This window comes from Prionailurus viverrinus, chromosome B3 (assembly GCF_022837055.1).
Source record: "Prionailurus viverrinus isolate Anna chromosome B3, UM_Priviv_1.0, whole genome shotgun sequence".
Taxonomy (NCBI): domain Eukaryota; kingdom Metazoa; phylum Chordata; class Mammalia; order Carnivora; family Felidae; genus Prionailurus; species Prionailurus viverrinus.
The window spans coordinates 59,869,865-59,890,261 of record NC_062566.1 but is presented as its reverse complement, the minus strand read 5'-3'; the positions used below and the strand labels follow the sequence as shown (position 1 = coordinate 59,890,261).

Below are 20,397 nucleotides of genomic sequence, written 5' to 3'. Positions count from 1 at the left end.
AGTTTTGGGTTTCTTTTTACCTGAGCTGACTTTGGTGGTGTAGTTGGGAGTGTGTGCTAAAAAAGTTGGTGTACACAGTGCTGGAGGGGTGCCTGTGGCATGAGAGGGGATCCTCCAGTGGGGGTGCTCCTGGAGGTCCGTGGGCAAACCTGCTGAAACCCCAAGGGAGGCAGCGGGGAATGCGTTCCTTCAGTGCCCGTTGTTATTCTCGTCTGCCTCTTTCCTCTCTTTCCCCCTAGTCCTGGAGGTCCCTGTTTAGAAATCTGAGTGCTGTTGGAGAGAAAGGGGTCCCTCCAAATGCAGCCTGTGCAGCCAGGTGGTTGGTCAGTCACCACTCGTGCTTTCCCTGTCCTCTGTGAGGGAGGACGCCTCCAAACGCCCCCCTGGCTGGCAGGACCTCCACTTCTCTATCTTCCTTGCATGTCCACCCTGGTTTGCACTCTCCAGTAGTGCTCTCACCTGATCATGGCAAGATGGGCACGCAGGGTCACCAGTTCCCTTGGATCCAAAGCCCCCTCTGAGGTCCTGTCCACCTTTTAAAAAAGTCTCCTGGGTACGTAACGCAGTCACTTTTTGTTTGGTTATGAATAACCAGTTTGTTGTAAATAAAGGGGCGAGTGAAAAGGTACAACTCCCGCTGCCATGATGACGTCTCTTGTCTTTGGACTTGGAATCCAGTGTTGTTATATCAGATTGATGACTCCCTCCCCACAAGTGTGGGCAATTTCTGGGTGATTTGCATACAATGAGTTGTGTCTCAACAAAAATTAGCTAGCGATGTGCTAGGTAATGTGTCAGACGATAACAGTAATTATTCACAATCTGCAGCAATTCGTAGAGAGCATGGATTCTTGGCCTTGTATTTTACACAAGAGCAAGTAAGGTGCAGTTTAACAGCTAGTTTAAGAAATGTCTGGGACTAGAATCACAAGTCTTTGTCCCCAAGACCAGAGTTCTTGTAAGCTGCTTTTGGCAGTTTCTACCCCTAAAGAGAAAGGGGTTTGTGTAAGTTAAAGCATGTCTTAAAACATTCTGAGCAAGAGAATACCTTTCATCTAGAAAACCTGGTATTTTTTCATCTGTTCCTCTTAACATTACGTTCTTTGTTCAAAGCACCAAGAGTTTCACATATGTTATCTAACTTGTTTCTTCAAATGTTTCTGTATTTCATTTTCTAGGAGTCTTTGACAGGGAAGGAACAACACTGAGGACAAGGTAGGGAATTCTGAGGCCCTTTTGGGCAATTTCACTACATAGAATTATTTAAGGAATTCTAGCTACTGGATGTTGATTTGGGGTTTGTACTGATAGGCCTCCAAAAACACATGGCCAACCTGGATGTTTTGGAAAAAAGAAAACCTTTAATAAAGTGAGTGATAATGTTAGATCTAAGCATCCCTAGTTACCCATCACTGGTAGAAACCTGAGCCAGCCCTCAACATGACCTCTGGACTCCAAATACTCAATCCTGTCAGCCAATTACTAACATCTTCTTTTTGTCTGAACAACTGCCTGTTGTCCTTTTCCTTATCCTCTTCTTGCACTATGCCCTTTTCTGGACCTCCTAAACCTAACCAAAAAAAGGAAGCTCCTGGTACTATAACAGTTACCAGTTTATACATTATATTATGTACAGCTGTGTATCTGCCAGATACTGTCTAATGTATTTACAAGATCAAGGTATTACAAGATGTACAAGATGTATTTCCTTGCTCATTTATATTAAGAGGAAGGCTTACATGCTTTTTTGGGGAAATGCTTAGGCAACCGTAAAAGTCCCAAAACATCCTGATGAGTAGGTTAACAAAGACCTCTAGGGGAGGAGGATTTAATTTCATCTAGAAAAAGGGTGTGGTGTCAGCACAGTAGACCTGACCAGTAGAAACTGGTTTTTTTCAAGGAGGCTGTTGTGAACACACTTTGGGCCTGGCACCACCACTTTAAAATGGTACCTTTCTGGCATACAGGGAGCCCTGTCGGTCTTGTTCTACTCATGTAATGTGAGCCAGGGCCTCCACTGGTTTGAAAGAAAGCCAGAATCCTTTCTGTTGTTTTGTGGCTCTATCCTACGAGAAATCAACCTGGTCAGCGTCTTCAGTGCTCTTCCCTGGGTTAGCCCCACTTCTCTCGGCGTCTGAAAGAAAAGAAAAGGAAGGTACCTGTTCCAGCTCTTGGTAGGTTGGCAGTCTGAGATGACGGAGATCCTCCTTTGATTTTATGAGGGATTCTTTATTCTCCCACTTGACAAAAGCCCGCTTTCTGACCAAGACTGGGCTGGGGCAAGGAGATGTGGGACTAGGAAGCACATACAGAGTATCCTGGGCTGTCTTCCTTGGGGAAGAGAGCACAAAGGGACCACAGGGACGCTCACTGCCAAGCCAAGGTGGGGATTCCGTCTGGGTGGCCTTGTGGGCGACAGTCCTCTTCAGCCGAACAGAAATCTTCTGTGAGGACACTCCCATGAGCATGATGGTCCGATCTTTACTTTCCTCACTGTGTTCCACAGCCTCCCCATTAGGGAATGTGAAAGGTCCCTCCTCAGGTGCTGTAGGAAGATACGTGGCATGTTGGTACTCTAGTCAGAAAAACAGACTCAACTGACAACTTTGTTATTCTAGGCCCAAAGTGGACTCATTTGCAGGCACCCTCTTTAGGGGATAAAGGCTACCAGAGCCACAGGCATTTTTTTTTCTATTTGCACAAAGGCTGCCCAGAAGATTTGTTTCTGCAGGTAAGCTCAAGTCCCTGCCTCAGTGCAAGAGAAACGGTCTATGAATATTAAGTAAACATTTCAAAAAAAAATTTTTTTTTATTTCAGAGCATATGTGAATGAGGGGGAAGGGGAGAGAGGAGAGACAATCCTGAGGAGGATCCACTCTTATAGCCCAGGTGATGTGGGGCTCGAACTCACCAACCGTGAGTTCATGACCTGAGCTGAAATAAAGAGTCCGATGCTTAACCGACAGCCACCCAGGGGTCCCAGTCCATAAATATTTTCTGTGGACCCTGGGATTTGGGAGCTCTCAGCATTCAAGGTTTGGTCCTATTATAGGAGCAGGTAGGAGTTTTCTTTGGGACCCATTTGTATAGTGGGAATAGCATAGGGAAGTTCTAGTTTTGTTTGATACTGGTTGGAAAGGAGAGAGGAATCATTCTGGTTTTCTTCTTCCACCCAACACCCTTGCCCAGCACCCAGCCTGGATAGTGTACAAATCCAACGTGGCTTCTGGACAACAAAAAAATTTCTAATACTAGAAACCTTATAAGGTTCCTAGTTTAACTTTCCCCCAGAGGACATAATTTAACACTAAATTTTTACCCAAATAAAGTTCAAAACTGTAATTAACAGAAGTATCAGAATCAGAATATTTAAATTACTGTATTTATCCTAAAGTAACAACCCTGTATTTTTTGGAGGAGTGTTTTGGATGATGATATTTTGTATCTCCATCTTTTAACTTTTCTTTAATAGGCCCCAGACCTTCATGCTGCTCTCTGCCACCTTTCTCCCATCAAAATTTGTATTTTATGTGACAGAATTGTGGTCCCTAAAGATGATGTTTAACTCTGAAAATGTGTCTTCCACAATGGTGTCTGTGGTGGTTTCTATTAAGAATGGGAAGGACAAAGGTCATCTTTCCTCCCCGAAAACTTTACCCTTCCCACTTCACTTTCCAAGAGGAATGTTCTCAGTGTCTCCTTACCATGGAGCAGGTCTTTGGCTCCCAGTGAGCAAAGGCTGGATGTTGGCCCTCCAGGGGTACTGTTCTCGGTTATTGCTGCTGGGTTCTTGGCTCGCTTCTTGCACTCAAACACAACCAGATCTTTGCATTGTTTGTGGCAGTTCATCCCGCAGTCTGTGGACAAGACAGCCTAGTCAGGAAGGCTTTGGCTTTCTTTTCCAGAGTCTCAAAACCACACTCATGCAGGGCTGTCTTGTCACACATGCCTGTCCTAGTCTGGAGCTAGGACACCTGCTATTCCTAATGAACCTAGTAGTCGTATTTGGTCAACTCTGGATCTTACCATCTTGCTGTAGCCCTTATCATGAGTCTCAAGCAGCATCCACTGTCTTGGAGACAAGTCATGTCCTAGTCATCCTGCATATACTGCCTACCTTAAGGAGACCCCCTAAAGGCTCCCAGCTCTTAGGTCTTACTCTTTCTTCCTTGCAGTAAAAGTCTCCTGTCCACTCTTGAATTTTTCTAGTCATAAGGAAGGACAATTAGGCCCTGAGGTTCCTACTGATAAGTGGAAAACTGGCAAGGCCCTTTGGTAATCACTTCCATTCCCAAAGTGCCTTTCCTTAGGGACCCACCTTTTCATGGCCATATGAAAGCCTCTCCTACCAGTGATCTCTGTTTCCAGAACAACCCACACAGAGAGAGGACCTTGCAAGGGAAAGCTTTATAACCGGTCACCCAGGCATTCCTCTTCTCTGTGGTGGCAGTCACTCTCAGTGGGTGCTCTAGGGAAGCCAGTTTGGGGATGAGGCTGTAAGCTGCACTGAGAAGTTGTGGACTCGATGGACAACTACTATCGGTAAAAAATGCTTTATTAGGAGAGCGTCAAAGACCAGAAAAAGCACGACAATCCACAAAACTGAGCCTTACCTTTACATCGGTATCCTTGTTTGATCACTCCCCAGAGCTATGAGACAAGATAGGAGACAGTTAGAGCACACTATACATCCTTCATCAATCTGGTATTAGGCAAGACATTGATACCCGTTCTTTATTTTCCCTCATTGTGCTCTCTTCCTCAAGGAAGGAAAGCCTTGTTTATCTCCTGTCTTAACCCTCCTGACCTTAAACTGCAAACACGAAGATTTTGTGATCACAGTCTCATGCTCTGAAGAAGCTCAGTAGTGTGGACTTATGGCCTAGGCCTTCATTTTTTAAATAATTTTAAATGTTTATTTCTGAAGGAAAGAGAGACTGAGCATGAGTGGGGGAAGAGCAGAGAGAGGGAAACACAGAATCCGAAGCAGGCTCTGAGCTGTCAGCACTGAGCCCTATGAGGGGCTCAAACTCACAAACTGTAAGATCATGACCTGAGCCTAAGTCGAACGCTTAACAGCCTGAGCTACCCAGGCACCTCTATGGTCTAGGCCTTCTTGAGGCTTGAAGTAGATGAATCAAAGAATAAACAGGTTTCTCAGAACTCCAAACTAAAGAACAAGTATACAGAATTCTGTGGTCAGGGATTAGGTTGGACAGGGGAGGGGCAGAGCTACATGGCTTCTTAACAGCAGTTCCTTTTGAAGGGGGAAGAGCAGGGATGTCTCCTATTTTTTTTTCCTAACATTGGAAACAGCATCTGAATATAATTACTTAAAAAGTATGTCCCAAATATAACATTTCCTTACCATTTGTCCCAAGCCTCATGCACCAGAGGTAAAAACAATATCCGGAAGAAATGCTAACATTAAATTTAAGTTAACCATGCATCAAACCATTTGAGAACAAGGTTATTAGAGCTTAGGCTCTAAGCTGGCATAGTTGATAAGGGTTATGAGGTCTGTGCCTGGCCTAAAGCTCATTCATACCATCTCATACCTCTCTTCAAGTTCGACCTGAAGCACTCTAGGAACAACTTACAAATCCAGCACAGTTGTCACAGAAAGTAGGTTTCAGGTAGGTGGTCTCTTGGAAGTTGTGAGGAAAGCCCAGGCCCAGCTTGGAGTAGATGGAGCTGGCTCTCATGAAGTAGGCCGTTATCTCCTCTCTGCTGATGAGGCCTTCCCTGCCAGCGAGTGACAGACCAGGTGTGAGTAGGGTCTGAGGTAGCAAGACTGGCTTCTAGCCTTAGAAACTCACCTTTTTTGTTTTGCTTTTTGTTTTTAATTTTTTTTTTAAGTTGATTTATTTGAACAATCTCTATACCACACGTGGAGCGCGAACTCACTACCTCAAGGTCAGGAGCTGCACATGCTCCACCGACTGAGCCAGCCAGGCACCCCTCACTTTTGTTTCTATCCTTGCGTGGCAGTACAGCACATAGGACTGAGGATTACTTCCATGAGCCCTCTTAAATAGCGATACATGGACAGCATGTGATAAAGAGGTGACGTGGTAGTATCCACTTCTACAGAGGTGTTATCTGGCCAAAGCAGGTTTTCCTAGCAAATTTTAAGACTTGAAAAAAGAAATGGAAACTGCGTATAGGGAGAGAAATACCTTATGCTGCGGTTTGCCTTTAGACAGTACATGACATATAACTGGAACCCACGTGCCATACCTTTGATTTCACACAGAAAACCAAGAGAGCTTCTATCAACTTCAGAAAAATAGGCAAGGTATTAATAAATAGTTGTTTCTCATAATCTGTAGCCAGAAGGAAGACTAAAGTTTTTCTTATTTCTTGTTGACTAAACTGGCAGGTTTATGAAATTTTCAGTTCTGAGACATTTAACACAGATGTGTTTTTTATTGTCTGTTGTGATCTGAACCAAAACCAGACAGGCATTCATGTGATGATTGCTCCCTTAGCACCAAGAGCCTCATATTCCATACACAGATCCTCACCTGTCTTTGTCCATCACACAGAAAGAAAAGGGGAAACTGGCAGCAATCTTCTCAAACTCTTCCTGAGAAATGTATCCATCCTGGTCATGATCATAGTTCTTGAAGACCGACTGTGAAAAAAGGAGTTTCTCTGGTGATTACCAAAGCGAAACCGATCGTTTCTCCCTTTAGCCAAATGACAAAGGGTTGAGCATCTGATAAAAGCCTCTCCTCAGCCTGAATGAGAGGACACGGTTCCCTCAGGTCCCTTAGTGTACCAATCGTGCCGTCTGCCCGGTGCCTGCATGCTCCTAGCTCACTGCACAGGGGTGTCCCCTCTGCTCTGCCCCCCTTCCACTGCTTCTGTGAACAGCCCAGCTGCAAGCGCTCCCTGCCCTGTAGTCCTCTACTAATTATTCTGACACGTACTGGCTCTCACTTTTCTGTTATGCTGGATTGGTCCATAAGGATGAATATAGACACACACTCTCCTCAGCAGTTAACCATGAAGAGAATCAGGAGGGCCAAATTTGCAGTATTAGATTCTCCTTATTATCCTTATTTCTACTAAAACCCTTCTACCACCTCTCTGCCCCCAAATCCACGGCTTTGCTCTCCTGCTTGGTCTCTAAGAGGAGACACACCCCCCGGCAAAAGGAGGTCAAAGCGTGTTGGCAAAATGTAACCTATCAACTGTCCTGCAGGCACAATATGAGGTGTGCGCTAGGAACAAGTGTCAGGTTTCCCACCTTTGCGCGTCTGCCACCGTGTCCCCCAGGCCGCATACAGAACTATGCCAGTTTGTATGTGCCTTGCTTCGTCTGCCGGAGCACAGCTGTACTTACATCCACCATCCTCTGGACGTGTTTGCTTATGGTCTTTGGGTCAGGTTTGGGAGATACTCCAGAAGCCCAGTCCACTACTACTGGGGGCTTTGAAGGTGTTAGTGGCTGAAATGAAATATTCAGAGAAATCCCTGTGACTATAAAGCACTACAACCAGCAGCAACTTCCTTTCCCGCTACCTGATGGCTGCATCTATGGACAGCCCTCAACTATGTGCCAGGGCCAGGAACTGAGAGCCGGTGGAACTGAAATCTTGAGCTCTAATCCTGGCTAATAACAACTGTTGTGCTTCATAGCTGACAAAATGCTTCTCACGTATATTATCTCCATCTACAGATAATTTAAACTTACCCATTAGACTTTCTGTCAAACTGTCAGCAAAAGACTGGATCATTTAAATTTCCTCTCTGTCTCTACTTACTGGTTAATAAAGATGTGGATGAGGAGAAAAACAGCTAAAAGGCAGGATAACACAAGGAAGAAAGCCTGAGGCCTGCACAAGGGGAGATGGAATCCATTCCTAAATATTTGAGACTTGACCCAAATGGAGGAAGGTACCCTTTCCATGGAAATGCCTCTAACACCCTGAAAGTGGAACCTGCTAAGTATTTTCAGTGAACAGCTTTCATTAGAGTAGGAGCTAGAACTTGATCTTTCGGTTGTAGAGACAGTATCATGTAGCCACCTGAACAAATTGAATTTCTTATGTGTGGATAACTCTCTCCCCTGAGTACTATCTGGGGACTGGGCAGCTTCCCTGGAGACTGCAGGGGAATTCTGGTCCTTCACAAGGAAAACTGAAATTTTCACCTGCCTGTATGGGAGGTGGGGCGAGACAACCTGTGTAGATCCTTCCTTGCAGCACCAGGACTGCACTGTTGTGAGGACTTGTCAGCACAAGAGGTCAAAAGACCCAGGAGACTGTCCTTTCTGACCCAGATGAATACAGGGTGATCTCTATGGCTTTACTAAGTAGTATACACTTATCATCAAAAAAATCAGAGAAGAGAAATGAATGATGTGAGGATACTTTATAATAGGAAGGAGATGTCACTATGGCCCGCGACACCATCTCCCTCCTCAGTAAACCACTGACTGACTGCACCTGTCATTTGGATGTGCTTAGGGCATATATTTACAGTTCCTGTATTAGTCTCATCCCTTCAAGTAGACTGCAGGCTCTTTCTGGCCAAGAATTACTTGTACATATGGTGAAGTTTTCTCTGCCTAGCACAAGGTTGGGCAGAGTGGAAACACAGTACTTATCACATAAAGATTTGTTCCTTAAGATGATGAGCTCGATGAGCAACTTGTAGAGCACCTGTTACATGCAGCAATCTTAGCATAAAAATATGAACAACTCACTGGGGCTTTGTGGTTCCTTGGTTCCCGGGCATAGGACAGCTCATAGATTTCATCTTCAGTGTAGTAGAGATCTAAGGACAACTGCAGATCAAAACAGAACAGGGTTAACTGCTAGGATGTTGTTTGCCTTTCCCAGGGTTGATGGGTTTCTTTCTTGGTACCTCCTCCTCTCCTGTTGTTTATTTACTCTTCTAGGCTCTTTGTTTTTAAGATTCACAGAGCTTATAGGGTGTAACACTTGGTACTGCAATAAGGCAAACATTAGCTCCTTCTTATTAAAATGTTTTAAATTTTGGAGAAGTTTCAAGATGTCCTCTTTTAAGATCTGATTTAATATCTAAGCCTGTATCTGGAGCTTAGGCAGAAGGCCCTATGTGGTCAGATGGTCCACACCTCACTTGTTCCCTACAACAACCCAGTTTAAATGACAACAGGTATTATAAAATGATACTAAGAGTTAATCAATTTCATATAACTAATCTTGTTTGTAACCTAGAGTCTACGGATGGCTTCAAGAGGTCCAGAACTCGTGTCTATTTTTCTGGGAGGTTCATGGTTTTCACCACATGATCTGTGATCCAAGAAAGTTAAGATTTGGTACATCTTTTTAACAGACAATGTCTAAGGCCAAGGCCTGCCACAGTCATCTGGCCAGTTAGCAAAAGGGCTAACATTAGACCCCAGCTGGCTGTGAATCCTGCGGCTCTATCAGAATCATGATGTGAGGGAGGAAGAGGCTGTAACAGTTACTCCATTCTACAAAAATACAGATAAAAGTTGTATAATTTTAGAACTGAGAAGTTATAAGTTATCCCAGAGAGTAATCTCTGATTTACAGAGGAGGAAACAGATTTAGAGTTACATGCCCACAGTCACACAGTGGTGAGCTACAGAATCATGCTTCTGGAAGGGAGTTTATCTGACCATGCAGGTAGGCTCCTGCACCACCACATGTGTTCACCTATTCTTGACTCGAATGCCTCCATTTTGTTTGCTTTTTTTACTCACTGCCTTACCCTTTTGTAACTGAGAATACACTATCCCTAACTCTTACGAAGTTTTGTATCCTAATTTGTTATCAGCTTCCTTCCTCCCAGAAAGTTGAGGATTGCTTTTGTAGCTGGGGGCAAGAAACAATTCTAGGATTCTGGAGGGCATACTGCTCAGGAGCATAACCTCTGGAGTCCCTACCACCTGGGTGTGAACCCAGGTTCTGCTGCTTACTCACGTGTGGTCCTCTGACACATCATATCCTTATGCCTCAGTATCCATGTCCAAACAATGGAGATGATGGTAGTACCTACTCCATTGTGTTTCATGAAAATGAACTGAGCTAATACTTGGTAAGGCGCAGAGAGTGGTGTGTGGCATACGGACAGCCCTCAGTAATTGCCTCCCGTGTGAGCCTCACCGTCAGCAGGTGCACCAAGTCCTTGTTGGCTTCCAGGGGTGGGGCCACCTCTTGCAGCTGGACCAGTTCGTTGATATGATTATAAAGAGCCAGCAGCTTGTGGACGTTCACCTTCCCATCCTCCAGGTAATCGGGCATAGCCTCGTACAGGGAGATGAGGTCCTTGAGGTGCACCCCCAGGATGGGAATCTTGAATTGGGTGCACTCCCCATAGGCTCGCCGGTAGTTGTCATAGTTTCTACAGGAGGACAGGAGCTCGGTCATCTCCCCCAGAACCTACAAAACAGAAGAGACCCATTCACAGGTGCCCACCAGGCAGGGTGTACTGTCCGCAGAGGCCACCTTGTTTCCTCTCAGCCTGTCCCACTATTTCACCCCATCCCTAATTTGTCAGGCGGGAGGTGATGCGCTAAAAGCTACAGACTGTGACTCCCAGATTTAAAAAAGTCTAGCTGATTTCAAATGTCAGAGTGTATTTACACACACAAAGTATGCTTTACTTGATTGTACTATCTACTGGGAAATTTTAAGTGAGGTCTTATTTTTATACTGAAATTTAAACATAAAAGCCTGAGATAAAAATGAAAACGGTCCAAGAATATACAGCAGAGAGTAAGCGTCCCCCTGACCTCTGTCCCCATGCCATGCAGTTCCCCTCCCTAGTATCCTCTGAATGCTTCCAGAGACGCGTGTGGAATGTGATGTCGGAAGTGCTGACCGTCGCAGGCATGGGGAACAGCTGGGAGCTTCAGTGGTCTATTGAGCATTTGTCTGACTTACGCTGCCCTCTGTGGGCCTTCTCTCAGCGGTTCTCAGAACAGGCCTACGTCAAGGAAGCAGGTGATGTTCCACTCACAGACTGAAATCCTGAACCAGAGACTGAACCAATAGGCCAATTTCCAGCAGAAGGCATGTGACAAGGTGAGGCCGAGGCCCCGGGGAGCTCTTCATTAGGGCTTCCGGCCCAGGAAAGGGCAGGTCTGTACAGCATAAAAAGGGAGCAGCCACCTCTGGTATTCTTGTCAAATATGCCTGGTTCAAGGTGGCAGTCTGCAGAACCCCAATCCCCATGCATGATGGCCGGCTTCCTCACAGGCAAAGATGGGAAGTAAAGACCACTAATTATGTTACAGCACAAAATATTTTAAACACTGCTGGAAATTCCTTTAATAAAATTGTGGCCTAAGAAGTACCATTTCTCCTCAGTGAAGAATTTGAGGTTTGAAGTTAGCCTCCCCCATTCACAATGAGCTGGCAAGACAGCCTCTTCCTCACCTCTGAGCCAACAGTGCTCACATGATGAGAGACTAGCAGCAAAAATGAGATAGTTTTATTCTCCTTAGAAGGTGAAATAAACTACTAGGGGATGAGGGGATACTTGATTTAAGTCTGGCTGCAGACCACCCTGAGGGTCAAGCAGCTACAGACAAGAAAGCACTGCTGTGGAGGGACCCAAGGCCAAGAGGAGCAAGGTGTATCTTGTAAGTGAAACAGCACAAGAGTATATTAATCTCCATGACTGTCTCCCTCTGTGACTTCTGAGACATGAAGAACCTTTTCAGTGGTTCCACCGAGTTCTGGCAGAACTAGTAGGGAATTGGGAGGTGGGGGTGGGGTGAGAGCAGGAATGATGAATCTGAGACTCCCCAGAAGGAGGCTGAACACCCGGGAAAAACGGGGCAATGAGACACAGGCATGTCTCCCTAAGAAGAGTCTGTCCATGCAGTTTGGGAGGCCTGGGGTTGAGGTTAGTAAGGGGGTCCTCTCCCACAAGATGGAAATGCTCAAAAGAGCAGTTAATCTGGTCCACACCAGAGCTGCATTCTTATCTCCAGTGCGTCTTCGTGGTTTATATTCATCACAACAGCCCTATGCTATAAAGAGCTAAAGTCTATTCTGTAACAGCTAAAGAATGTAGAAAAGTGCATAGGACATTTAAGAAAAATACTCAACAAAACACTATTACAAAGTGGCACCTGAAAAGGTCATTTTCAACTATCCAGAATGTCATTCTCCATAGGATTTGAATAGGTAGGTTTCTAATGTGTTGCTTGCTGTACATGTCTCACATGCAAACTGAACTACAGTCAACTGAAGCACTATTTAGGAAAACATTTTGGAACAAGTTGCTGGAGGAAGAGAGTCAGTATTAAAGACGGTGACTCCGAATATTCATAGGAGTGCAGGAGAGAGAGACACATTCTTTCAACTGATCAGTTGGAACGTGTAGTAACGCTGAGCCCAGACTGAATCACAGTGACTCTCAGACCTGGGTCGTTCCCATCCTATGGGTTTTCTTGGGGTTTGCCTCCTTGGCAGTTTGCCTAATTGACAAAGGGTGATGTGCCCCGGAAAGGCTCTCTGGGTTGCCTCTTAAGGGGGAAATGTTGATGCTCGTCCTGGGAATGGTACTAAGTGGCCCCGGAGAAGCCAGTAGCACTGACCTTATTGATTTCATGTGGGACGTGCGAACTTGTCTCCTTGAGCCTGGAGATTGAGCTGTGACACAGCCCACCTATCACAGCCATCAATGTATTGAAGTTCTGTAGCTGGTGGAGCTTCTGTGACACAAAAGAGATGAGAGTAGTCAATATACATGTCAGTTACACGCCTCTCAATTTGAGTCTTCCTAATACCAAAGCCTAGCAATGAGGTGTTGCAGTTGTTTGACCACTTTCCCCCTTAGGCTTAATTTCAGACCAAAGGTCCCAAATTTAGCACGGTGTCACATCCTCCTTTGTTGCACTGGATCTGCGGACCATCCTCTACATCAGTGGTTTCTAAGAACCGCCCAAAGTACTTGTTTAACCCAAAGATTTCTGGATCCAAGCACGGCTATTTGGATTCCTGGGATCTACGGCTGACCTTAGGGATAAACATTTAGGTAATACCAGAGTAGGTGGGCCATGTACTGACTTTGAGAAGCACTGGTCTTGACCACCTAGAGCTAATATTTTATATCCTTGATCCTAAATAACCAGACTTGTATTTTTAAGGACAAGGACTGTCTTTTCTGTGCAATGTCAGTGTCTATGCAAGACAGTAACTGGGAAAGGAGGTAGAATCTCGGGAATTTCAATTATGTGTTCGTACTACCTTGTTTTCCACTTATCAAGTGCTTAAACTCTGCCCTCAGACATTAAATGCAGCCATTCGACACGATATGGGCTCAAAGACCTAAGAACTGAGGTGGTCCAGCTCCAGGAAATCCTGGAAAATTTCCCTTTGCTGTGTGGGCCAGACTGGGGGCAACGATGTAGGCTGGTAAGCATCTTCTGAAAATGTTAAAAGATCTAAACAGATCTAAAACTGTATCCTGACCCCTGAGATAGTATGTATGGTCCTCACCATACTGCCCTTATATGGGAAAGAGACAAATCATCATATCTAAATCTGGGAACAGTTCAAGGCACATAAACTCCACCATGCTTTAGGAGAGGAAAGCAGCCCTAATTGATAGACTAGGTTGGAGGAGAGGGGATACTTTAGCTCATTGCCCAGGCCAAAATTCTTAACTCTAGTCACTCACCTGAGCCACCTGGATGAACTTGATGAAGACTTCTGCCCGGAGCTGCGGGGTGGGGCGGCTGAGAACCATCAGCTGTACCCACTGGGAGATGCCGTTACACAGGGCAATGGACCGCTCCATGGTGGGGTTCTCCTTCACGCAGCTGTTCACAAGGTAATTCTGATAATCGGAGAACTGGGGAAAAAGAAATCCATCAGGACTGCCTCTGGTATTCTGGGAGATCCGAGGGGCACATCACCTCTGCTCAGTTGATTCTACGGGACAGGGGAACTCTCGTCTTCTCGCATGTCTTCCACTTGGCTGATGAGAATGGTGGGAAGGAAATCTTTCTTACTCTACCCACAGCATGGCCTCTCTCCATCAAAAGTCATCAGGCATAAGTGGATGTGTACACACACTAGTTAACCCAAATACTGTATTTGAGTAGCTACTGATTGTGTCCCTTCTAAATTCTAAAGAATATAGAACAGAAATCTCAGTATAGACAGTCCCTGCCTAGAATGGTTTGATTTAGGATTTTTTTTTTTTTATTGTACAATGTTGCAAAAGCCATATGGATTCGCAAGAAACCATACTTTGAATTTTGAATCTGGACCTTTTCCCAGACTAGCCATATGCAGTACAAAACTTGTGATGCTGGGCAGCGAGCTGCAGCTCCCAGGCAGCCGTGTGATCAGGAGGGTAAACAACTGATCTGCTTACAACCATCTGTACTCATAACCAGTGTTTTCTACTTTCAGTATTCAATAAACTATAGCAGATATCCAACATTTTATTACAAATAGGCTTTGCATCAGATTTTGCCCAAGTGTAGGCTAATGTAAGGTGCTCCAAGTACATTTAAGGTAGGCTAGGCCGAGCTATGATGCTGACAGCTTAGATGTATTACGTGCATTTCGAGGTAACGATATTTTCAACTTGAGTAAGATCTGTACTAGTTCCAGCTCTGTTGCTGAAATTAAGGGGACGAGCAGATAATCCTCTCACAAAAATCTTTTTCTCTCTCTCTCCCCTGCACCCCCAACTGTTTCTTAACTTAAAAATGGGGTAACAGGGGTGCCTGGTGGCTCGGTTGGGCGTCTGACTTTGGCTCAGGTCATGATCTCACAGTTTGTGAGTTTGAGCCCTGCATTACGCTCTCTGCTGTCAGCACAGAGCCTGCTTCGGATCCTCTCCCTCTCTCTCTGCCCCTCCCCTGCTCACGCTCTCATTCCCTCTCAAAAAATAAACAACCGTCTTAAAAAGATGGGAGAATAAAATCTGGCCTATCCAGGACAGGAATTGTTAATGTAACACAACAATGTGTGAAAGCACTTTACCTTTTCAGAGCGCTGCACACGTGAGGTGCTACTGACAGGGTAATTATTAACCTCATGCTGAAACAAACCTGTTTGGAATTCCTTCAACTCACCAGCTCGGGCAGAGGCCACGTGAGTGGGGTACATGAAACCTGCTTAGCTATTACAACATAGTGACCACAGTTTTCCAAGTGGACAAAGGTACTGACTATGGCTGACGGTGAACAGCTTATGTGAAACTGGAAATGTGTCAGGAGATCGCTGTCTAACCAATGATTGCAGCTATCTTGTCCCTATTACAAACCATCCTCTGTTCAGACAGTATGACCACGAGGGACAAGTCGTCTGCTCTGCTCTAGCAGGCCTGTGGAAGCTTTTGGTGCGGTTTCCCAGGGATGTTGAGCTCTCTGCTTCTGAACTCCCCTTTGAAATCAGATGTGACACAGTTTAGCCAGAACATTGGGTGCAAGTGATGGGGCTTTTGAGGGAAAGATATAAGAGCCAGTGAATGATGTGCTGCATTGCCTTTCCAATGGCACAGAGATGGCAGAAGTTCGTGTCAAGATGAACCCTCCTACTTCTGGGTCCCTGAGTGACTGGGATCCGCAGAGGCCCTGCTGACCCACGTTAGCCTTCTACTGTCAGTAAAAAAATAAACTTGCCTTGTTAGACCACTGAGATTGGGTGGGGTGGGGGTGGGGGGTTGTTACTTCAGTAGACGAACCGTAGTCCTGCCTGACTTGTAAGCAATACACTGATGAGAAAAACTCATAACCTAAACCAAATACATGCAAATTAGCTGAGCCCCATTTTGCTGTGCTGTGATTGCTGATGGGTGGAAAAATAAGAGCAGACCAAAAGTACTCAAGATGGACACATAAGTTGGGGCACCCAGGTGGCTCAGTCAGTTAAGCGTCTGACTCTTGGTTTTGGCTCAGGTCATGATATCAGGGTTTGTGAGTTTGAGTCCCACGCAGTGCTCTGCGCTGAGAGCTGTGGGGCCTGTGTAGGATTCTCTCTGTCTCTCTGCCCTTCCCCCTATGGGCTCCCCCTCCCCCTTTGTAAATCAATCAGTCAATCATGAAAAAAAAAAAGAGGGACACATAAGCAATCTTACTGGTTCTGAGAGAAAGTTCCCATGACTCATTCCAGTGAATACATTCATATACCCTTCTCTCTATAACACTGAATCCACTTGTTTTTTAATATAATTAGTACTGTCATAAGTACTATAATAAGCGGGAAATAGCAAATGAGAGGGACACTACTGTTTGGGAAAACTGCTTAGAACTGTGTAGGTGAAACAAAATCCCCCAAGTCCTCTTCTGTGAAGGCATCATGCCACCCCGAAGAAATAAAAATTTAAACTGATGTTTTCATTTGCAAACAGAACGTGGTCTCAACTCGGGCAGAGCACTAGCTCAGAGTCCTAGTTCAACAGCAGTTTCTTCCGCCTCTGCCGGTCTGAGCACTGGCGTCGTGCAGACATCCCGGAGGCCTGCTGGAGCCACCTCGCCAGCTGGGGCCTGGCACAGCTCAGATTCCCCGTGTGATAAATGGCTCTTTTCAGTGTCCCTCCCTGTGACACGGGAGGCACTGCCAAATGGAAACTCCCCGGGAGGAGCTTCCCAGTCAGGGCCTGTGGTTCTGTCAGGGTTGGGGGCGGGGGTTGGTTTGCCAGTGAATCAGTGCTTGGAGGCTTGTCTCCACATGGGAGTTGGGGGGCTGGCTGAATGGCCGCTCGGCTGTGTGTAAACGGGACGATGTCAGCAGCATGGGAGAAAAGATGAAGTAACTCTGTAACCTGGTTTGTAGTTCTCCTTCCAGACACAAGCAGGCTCAATAAGTTGGCGCTGAGTGACAAAGAGTCATGTGGCCCCAGCCCTGGTCTAACAGGCCGAGTGACCTTGTTTAGGCCACTTTCTGAGCAGCCCGTCCCCTCATCTGGGGAACACAGGTCATTCTAAGAAACGCATCCGGCAACTAGGTAGTCTGTATTTTTAGAGCAAAGTTGAAGACTGTCTTTTGGCAGGGGTGGACACAGAGTGGACGACAGGTGTCATTTCTCAGGAAAGCATATTGGCCAGCGAGGGTCTGTTGGCATCTGACATGCCGACAAGTTCTCTTGTACAGAACCAGCATTCTTTGGTATCACATAGGGAGTTTTAAGGAGCAAGGTTTGGGTCAGCATGGTTTATCTCTAGAATCATGGGTGACTGCTGGGCCCTGTCAGCACTCTGTCAAGAACTCGGCTGTATTCTGGGCTAGAAAATTAGTATATACTTTATTTCAGGATTTCCCAGAGCTATTCAAAGACTATCCTAGAATCAAACTCTGTAAGGACATATCCTCATTTTTTTTTTTGAAGGAAAATTTAAAAATAAAAATCTGGAAGCCTAATGGTTATCAAGGGTAAGGTGTGTGTGCATGCGCGCGCGTGCGTGTGTATACTTGTCTATGTATGCGTGCAGGGTGTCACCTGTGCCCACAGAACTGTCACCTGAGTGAGTGGTGGGATGGCATGGAGGACAGGAGGTGAGGAACACAGCGGAGAAACAAAGAAATTTCTAGTGTACTCGTTTTCCAGACTCTACAAAGTCTGATGGGAAAGCCTGAGCTTTGGAGGGGTGGAGGGACTCCAGGGTTAGATGGCAGATGAGCTGTTGAATTGCTCTGCTTATTTTCTGAAATAGCACAGGGAAGTTTTCCTCCCGCCCCTTGGGTACATACAGATATCCTCCGGAAGGACTTGAACTCAAGGTACGTGAGGTGCTCAGATAACTCTTCTGGTTCCAGGTGGTCAAAGAGCAGGGAGACTTTACGCTTCTTGCTGGTGTTTGATTTTATCCTTTGAGTCAGTTTCCTGGACCAGTCACGGGCATTGCTTTTGTGGGCAAACATGAAAGGGAGAAGATGGGGAAAAAGGAATAGGTCAGAATTATTTTTTAATTCGAGTAAATCTACAAGAATATACAAAGCACCATTAGCTAACTGTCTTCGACCAAAACAAAGCATTAACACTTTCCTCAAATCAACTTTTTTTTCTAGGGCACCAACAAGGAAAGCCTTGCTTGTTTTCAACAAACCTTCTGAGCATGTCAAGGGGAACTGGGTAGAATGTGTCTATGTTAAGGCCGTGGGAAAGACAGTCTCGGGCATTGGTCACAGTTTCCTGGCCTTTCATCCTTGCTTTCCTTTGTCCCCTGGCATGTCTGCTGTCTCCATGCCCTCCGTGTGTCCCTTCGTTCTCCTGAGGGTGATGGGGACTCTCTCTTTGGGTTCGAGATCTCAGCTTTGGTGCCAGGAGAGCACAGAGAACCACAGAGATGAGAAGCTGTGCTTCAGGGAATCGTGCACGAATGTGTGGTCACTCTGAGCAGACTTGTGGCATTTCCCTCAGATATTCCCAGCCACTGAAATGACCAAGGAAACCTAGCTAACCCTAGAGTGCCCCCCCCAATCCCCACATTTTCTTATAATTCTTATAATTTCTTATAATCCATCGGTGTGTTTCAATTTCCCTCACTAAGTTAGCAGAAGGAAGCAGCCATATTTTGAGAGGCAGCAGGGTAAAGATCTGTGTTTCCCAAACTGGTATTCAGGAGCACCTTGTCTCTTGACAAAGGGTTCTGTGCTCAAATGAGTCTGGGAAATGCTACAGATTCTGTAGCCCCGTTGGTTAATGAACACGTTACAGGGTGAGATGTGCTGCAAAGGGAAGCTTCACTCACTACCTCTCAAGCAGATCTGGTCAGGCACTATCCTACTGACTACTTCCCAAAGAACTTACTGTGGGAAATCCTGGTAGAAAAAAGCCAGCTAGGTACATACTGGGACAAAGACACTGGGGTGTGAGAACTGCCCTATGCCCCAGGTTCTATAACTTTAAAAAGAGAGCATTGTTACTTTGAAATTTTATATTAAAAAAATTTGTTTTTAAGTTTTTAAAAAATTTATTTATTTTTGAGAGAGTGAGTGTGTGAGTGGGGCAGGGGCAGAGAGGGAGACAGAGGGTCTGAAGCAGTCTCTGCACTGACAGCACAGAGCCCGATGTGGGGCTCGAACCCAGGAACTGTGAGATCATGACCTGAGCTGAAGTCTGACACTTAACCGACTGAGCCACCAAGGCACCACTCTTTGAAATTTTATCTTTCAATTTGTAAATTCTAAGCAGAGAAGTACAGTGAATCCAAACTGTCATACAGAAAAATATTTGGGGCCGTGAAATGTGATTCTGAAGTCATTTCTGTGTGGCTATGGGACAGCACATTGCCAGGGCTGTCACAGTCCTGCTTCGGCTCTGCCACTGTGTGACCCCAAATGACCTTGCCAAGCCTCCATTTCCTGGGGTGTTGGATGAAATGATCTCCAGAATATGCTTCAATCCTAGAAGTCTATATTCCAGGGATGTGTATTATTCCAAAACAAAGTGGCCACACTGAGAAAACCTTAGCACGCAGTGTGTGTGCACGGTCCTCTCCCTGACTTAGGAAAGGCTCTCCTGCTTCCAGAGTGGGCCAATCTCATAGATAAGAAATCCAAGGTATGATCTGAAATGTTCCTGTGAGCCTTCCCATCTCTGCAACTCTAAGCATCTGTCGTGGACACCCATACAGGTTAGAAACCCTCAATGCATTTTTGCACCGCCCCTTCCTCACTGACAAGGGCCCACACCTGAGGCACGTGCTGCTGAGGAAGCTTAGGCAGGTGCTTTCAGTTTCTCACGACCTGGGTGCATTTTAGTCAGTACCTTGCTACCTGATTTCTTTTCCACTGGGACTTTTTTTTTCTTCTGCTCTTGGATATTAGTCACTTATAGCTTTATCTGCTTTCCTATTAAATGTCAGTCTCTTCACTTTTCAGCCGATCAGATGCAATCTGAGCCTGTGTGAGGGGCTTCTCCGAGTGGGCCAAGAGCTGCTGTCAGAGGTGGCACAGAAGGGGGGGTGGTTTGGAAAGGCGAGCCCGAACCCGGAAACTCACATCTGGGTCGTGTCAATCAGACGGCGGTGTAGCTCCTCCCCGTTGGCCTTCACCAGTTCCTGGAACTCCTCCATGGTGTGTGTTAAGCTGGCATCCATTTTAAACATGATCCAGAATTCTGTTATCCAGTACCTAAAAGGTGGGAGTTAAAAAAAACAAAAAAAAAACAAAAAAAAAACAAACAATCCAAAACTGCAGCCGAGGACTCGTGCTTTGGTGGGTTCTTCCCCATGAAGAGGAATGAGGAAGACACAGAGGCTGGCCTGTCCTTCTACATGCCTGGGAACACAGAATACATATTCTATATACAGAATATGAGGGGGTGGGGGATGGGAAGAAAACCACCTGCCGGCAGTCCTCTGCCCCTGCACACCGGCATGCTGTGATAGGAGGGGCGAATCATAACAGAAAAAGCCATGACAAAGATTTAGGCACCAGCATGTGTGTCACAGATAATTAG

At 45.7% G+C, this 20,397-nt stretch overlaps 1 protein-coding gene across 1 annotated transcript in view; it reads right to left on the bottom strand.

Moving 5' to 3' along the window:
• Positions 1 to 20,397, bottom strand: part of RASGRP1 (RAS guanyl releasing protein 1) — an 80,149-nt gene that overhangs the window by 9,266 nt on the left and 50,486 nt on the right. The window contains exons 5-16 of the mRNA XM_047862147.1: positions 19,938 to 20,069; positions 17,685 to 17,838; positions 13,657 to 13,830; positions 12,572 to 12,688; positions 10,128 to 10,403; positions 8,717 to 8,797; positions 7,352 to 7,456; positions 6,528 to 6,637; positions 5,601 to 5,745; positions 4,614 to 4,650; positions 3,705 to 3,857; positions 2,160 to 2,545 (exon numbers count right to left, since the gene is read on the bottom strand). Coding sequence (XP_047718103.1) covers positions 2,160 to 2,545; positions 3,705 to 3,857; positions 4,614 to 4,650; positions 5,601 to 5,745; positions 6,528 to 6,637; positions 7,352 to 7,456; positions 8,717 to 8,797; positions 10,128 to 10,403; positions 12,572 to 12,688; positions 13,657 to 13,830; positions 17,685 to 17,838; positions 19,938 to 20,069 — 1,870 coding nt within the window. The remainder of the gene's footprint in view (positions 1 to 2,159; positions 2,546 to 3,704; positions 3,858 to 4,613; positions 4,651 to 5,600; positions 5,746 to 6,527; positions 6,638 to 7,351; positions 7,457 to 8,716; positions 8,798 to 10,127; positions 10,404 to 12,571; positions 12,689 to 13,656; positions 13,831 to 17,684; positions 17,839 to 19,937; positions 20,070 to 20,397) is intronic.